Source organism: Limulus polyphemus, unplaced genomic scaffold (assembly GCF_000517525.1).
Source record: "Limulus polyphemus unplaced genomic scaffold, Limulus_polyphemus-2.1.2 Scaffold1118, whole genome shotgun sequence".
Lineage (NCBI taxonomy): Eukaryota > Metazoa > Arthropoda > Merostomata > Xiphosura > Limulidae > Limulus > Limulus polyphemus.
The window spans coordinates 113,476-118,501 of record NW_013666728.1 but is presented as its reverse complement, the minus strand read 5'-3'; the positions used below and the strand labels follow the sequence as shown (position 1 = coordinate 118,501).

General features: G+C 33.7%; 1 protein-coding gene across 1 annotated transcript in view; it reads left to right on the top strand.

Moving 5' to 3' along the window:
* LOC111086463 overlaps nt 1-5,026 on the top strand; it is a 13,921-nt gene that overhangs the window by 4,379 nt on the left and 4,516 nt on the right. Inside the window, exons 2-5 of the mRNA XM_022389397.1 lie at nt 493-1,007; nt 2,042-2,163; nt 3,208-3,272; nt 4,314-4,384. Coding sequence (XP_022245105.1) covers nt 493-1,007; nt 2,042-2,163; nt 3,208-3,272; nt 4,314-4,384 — 773 coding nt within the window. The remainder of the gene's footprint in view (nt 1-492; nt 1,008-2,041; nt 2,164-3,207; nt 3,273-4,313; nt 4,385-5,026) is intronic.

Sequence of the window (5,026 nt, the reverse complement as noted above, 5' to 3'; positions counted from 1 at the left end):
GTTGGCGGTGGATGGTGATGACTAGCTGCCTTCCCTTTAGTCTTACGCTACTAAATTATGGATGGCTAGCGCAGATATCCTTCGTGTAGCTTTGCGCGAAATTCAAAACCAACAAACAAACTGTTTTTAATAACCTATTTGCACCATATATTTAAGTTGCTATTTCAGTGGGAACAATTTTCTTACCACAACTGGCGCGGATTATAAATTGTACTAAATTTTAGATGTGGGATGATCTTAGCTTGGTCATCCATACCAGCTTCTGTTTGTACGTTCTTGATTTATTTTACTTGCGTCAAATCTAATAGATAGTGTATCCCCATCAATGTGTTGGATATACTTGATCAGATACTTTTCTTAATAGGATACATTTTATATCTTTCCCAAAAGAGGAAGATACTAATGTGTTACACTCTCCTTTGTTTAAATGTTAAATTTGTAAGTTTTGTGCTATCTACGTGTAAAGAGTATTTATTGTTTACTTATTAATAGATCTGCCTCAAGCAGTAACAAATTCGATGGATTTCTTTGAGTCACTTGCCGAAGAGAATATAGAACAAACTTTTGATAATTCACCGATAGTCCAAAACGATTTAATTACTGAAGATAAAGGTTTCAAACTCAGGAAACAACTATCCAACAAATTCAAACGTGTGAATCCAGACGACGGAGCCAATCAAAACGGGGAGACTGAGCAAAGCCAAAAAAGAAATAACCCTAATAAGCACTCCAAATCGGTTTCGGAGACAGTTACGAAATGCAACAACACACTTAACCTTCTGGAAAACTTGGATAAAACAAAAGACGAGAGATGTAATAAAGACATTGAACAAAACTTGGAGAGAAAAGTAGAAACGAACAAAAAAGAAAAAACGGAAACGAATTGTCAGAATGATACAAAAAATGGAACCAAGAAAGATATTGATATAGAAACTCCATACGAAAAGCTTGGATGGTTTGGCCCCGGAAGTGAAACTCTCGTCCCTCCGAGAAAAATGAACATGAAGGTACTGTTTGATCATTTTTCTAAGTATCTTGATTTAGTTGCTGGATATTGAACAATTAAATGTCGAAATGTATAGGATACATATAATTGGTTTTTGCATAAATTACATTTAAAATGTACATATTGAAATATTAGGTTCATACATTGTAACGAGGTCTTAAACATAATATTATGGCTTCCCCTTGTTGAGAACAAGACGAAGCCCACTTGATATATATGCTTATGTGATTCTGCTCTTAATAAATCTATAGTAATCGGTTTGAAAATTTCCTCGTGGTTTTAATCTGGGGTTTTAACCTGGGTCGATTAACTCTTTGTGTAAAAGATTTTATTTTTCGGAAATGTCATTTTGAATAAGAATTATACAGTTAGGAGTGGAAATTGTTAAAAATATCATTTATTCTAGAATATCTGTCAAAGCCTCTTCCCGGATAAAAAACATATTCCCCTTTTATAACAGCTACAAAGCCCTCCCCAACGAATAATAATTATGATGGAATTTTGTTATAAAATGATTTGTCATAAGAAAGAATCAGTTGTTATTAGTTAAGGGGGGAGTAAATATTTGTTTATGTTTTTTTTTTTATTCGAGAAAACATCAACGAACTTGTTTAAACGATTATTTCTAACATTAAGCTGCAAGGCTTTCTGGGAGTATTTTGTGTTGTACATATGTTCATTTTTCATCTTGAAGTAGTTTGAGTTACAGCTCTGCCAATTTCAGTCAATACTACGGTTTAGGGCAAACTTTTTTTACATTCTCATTATTAGACAGTCACAAAACCTATTAAGAACGTAATTTAATGAACTAATTCGTGTTATTTTATGGAAATTGAATTGTAAAGCTAACTTAAACGTGTACTTTGAAATTTCGTTTTTTATTACTGGCAACAACCTTTATAAAGAAAATATGTTCAATAATGAGACAGCGAATCAAAATTATTCTTAAAATGTTGTTTAATAACCATCGTACCCAGAGTTAGTACAATAAATTAAGACAATTGTTTGTTTTTCATTTAAAATATACATCGATAGGAGTACAAGGCTTGGGCTCAGTATGAGATGGCTACAGCAAGAAATGCTTTGAGACTTCAGGATCAAATAGACACAAAGGAATTCATTCCAGACGTTTGTGGCTGTGATAAAAATTCAGTAGAGTAAGTAATTGTTTTTCATCATCTTCGGGCAATTCAATTACAGACGCTCGTGGCACGCTCTGGTAACAATTCAATAAAGTAATTGTTTTCCTGAATCTTGGCCGTTCAGCCTACGAGTCGCATGAGGTTTCACTCAGGTGAAAATTGTTCAAACGTCATAATGCGCTATCTTAATTGTTAAATTCAGCCTTTCTGGCCCTGAGTCAGTTTGTTGAACACTCGCCTCCTTACGATAGGTGAGGTTCGATTTCGCTCACGGAAGATGTAAACAATGGGATTACCACAACAAAATTAAAATGTACATCGCTAGGAGTTTCTAGGGTGTTAATCATGCTGCTCGGTTGGTAAAGGATTAACTGGGCACGCGAGAGAAATACTGTGTTCGATTCCAGGAGAAGTAAATGTTGAATCACCCCATGAATATTGTCGTCTGACGTGTGCTCGTCGCAGGATTTTGAGATTAGACCAAAAGATGGGTCGTGTTCACGAGAAAGGAAGAATATAGTAGTTTCATTTTTTTTTTTATTGCTAGGATGTTATCTCTTTAGCTCAGTTGGAAGGCGAGTTCGATCCCTGACCGAGGATATCCAAAAAGTTAGGTTACCATAGTAATGCAAATTAAAAGAAAAAAAAATTAAGAACATTGATTAAAAACACTTCATTAACGAAAAAAAACGTCGTAATTTTCAAAATCGCTGTTTAGGGCTATTCATTTCGAGTTGACTTAAGTAAACGTTTCCATAAAGTTGTCACTTTGTGATAAAAAAAAACAACAACAACATATTGAATATAAGAATTTTAAAGTGAGCAGTGTTTCACCCTGGATATTATATTACCGAAAACACTGTACAATATTTTATAATTTATTGATTACAAGTTCAGAGTAATGTTCCTTATGGAAGGTTCATTTTCTATGTGATATAGGCAGTGATGCATCTGATTATTATTATAATTAATCTTGAAGCGTGCTATTTAAAAAAAAAAAGTTAACTGTAATGAGATACATGTATTATTATTTATTTTATTCTTGTTTCATATCGTCAGGAGACGAAAGCTGAAACTCAATAAAAGGCTTACCAAGAAGGAATTGCAAAAGAAAGAACTTAGCAGTAGGTATTTGTTTTCTTTACGAAACCTTACGCTATAACTACTTAAGTTGATCGCACGAGATTTCCACACGTACATACAAAAAACCATCAGTTTTTGTTGTTGTTGTTTTTTTTATCGAGCCGTCCTAAACAACCTGTTCAGTGTGTTAATCTTATTACGTGTCGCTTTAGGTATTAGCTAAGAACATTTGTACTTTTTATAATTCTTACTTTATTCATACTAACATGGTTGTATTTTTGTAGCTGGTACATCTAAACGAAACTTCTTTAAAGTCCAAGAATTTAAAGAAAAAGCAGGGTATTCATATAAAGTTAAAGTAAATGAAAATGAAAGTTGATTCCAAAAGAACATTAATTATTGCACTTCAAAATTATTTTCCTAATTATAAATGCTACTTTAAAATAATTAAAATATAAGTTTGAACTACGGTATAGATGGCGACATAACTTTTCTCGTGTTGTATGCAGACTCCTGGGCGAGGTCTTCTGTTGCTATGATGCAGAAACTTACTTAAATTTTAGTTATAAATAAATATATAAACTGAACGATATATTGAAAAGAAAAAAAAACGTCCAGAAGTGATAAAAAAACGACAGTTCTATAAAACATTAAAAATACGATCATTGAAAGTTGGTTTTTTTTATGGCTTTGAAATGTGAAAGTACGAAACTATTAAAAGTGTGTGAAATAAACTGTTCTGGTTTGTTTCTTCGACAAACACGTAGGTATGTATTTACTTACTCGTGCCCCCCAGTAGCACAGCGGTATGTCTGCGGACTTACAACGCTAGAATCCGGGTTTCGATACCCGTGGTGGGCAGAGCACAGATAGCCCATTGTGTAGCTTTGTGCTTAACTTCAAAAACAAACAAACAATACTTACTCGTTTATATCTGTGTGTTCTCGGTTTAAAAGAATAATTGTCCTACTCTTAAAATATGTCAACAGATGGCACTAAACATGATAGGCTATGAATTGGTCAATATTTTATTCATGTTCTAATTATTCGATTTTTCATTAGTTTTTATTTTTCTCCCTCAGCGCTACATTTAGCTAAGAAGCTTTGTACAATCGACGTAGGAATATGTGAAGCCGTGATTAACAAAGACCAGGTATAGTGTATTACATATGTTATCGTATTATTATGTAGGTAACGTCGTAAATTGTTAAATAAATATCGCGAGATAAGTTTTTCTATAATAAAAAAATGTAAAACTTATTCGGCAGTGATCGTAATTTGTGTTGCGCATCGGGCTGTGGATCGGAGCTTCCGTTGTTCGCGCCCCATTACCACTCAAAAAGAATAAAATATTAAAAAAAAACACGCCAAACACTTTGGAGCCACGTCTACGATAAAAAAGTAATAACCATATTACACTATTCAGTTCGGTTAGTCCACGAATTTACGGTATATGATTTTGACAAGCTGCGTTTCTTCTAGCCTATCACTTTCAAAATTATAGCCATGATGCTCAGATAGCCATGCCCCCCAGTAGCACAGCGGTATGTCTGTGGACTTACAACGCTAGAATCCGGGTTTCGATACCCGTGGTGGGCAGAGCATAGATAGCCCATTGTGTAGCTTTGTGCTTAATTACAAATAAACAAACAGATAGCCATGCAATAGCTTTGCGCGAAATTCGTTAATCAAATTGTGTTAAATCTGATGAGTTAAGTTTATATATATATAATATGTATTTTGGGAAACCGAACTTTCATGTCGTATAATAGAATGCTCTTGTTTCGATTAACTG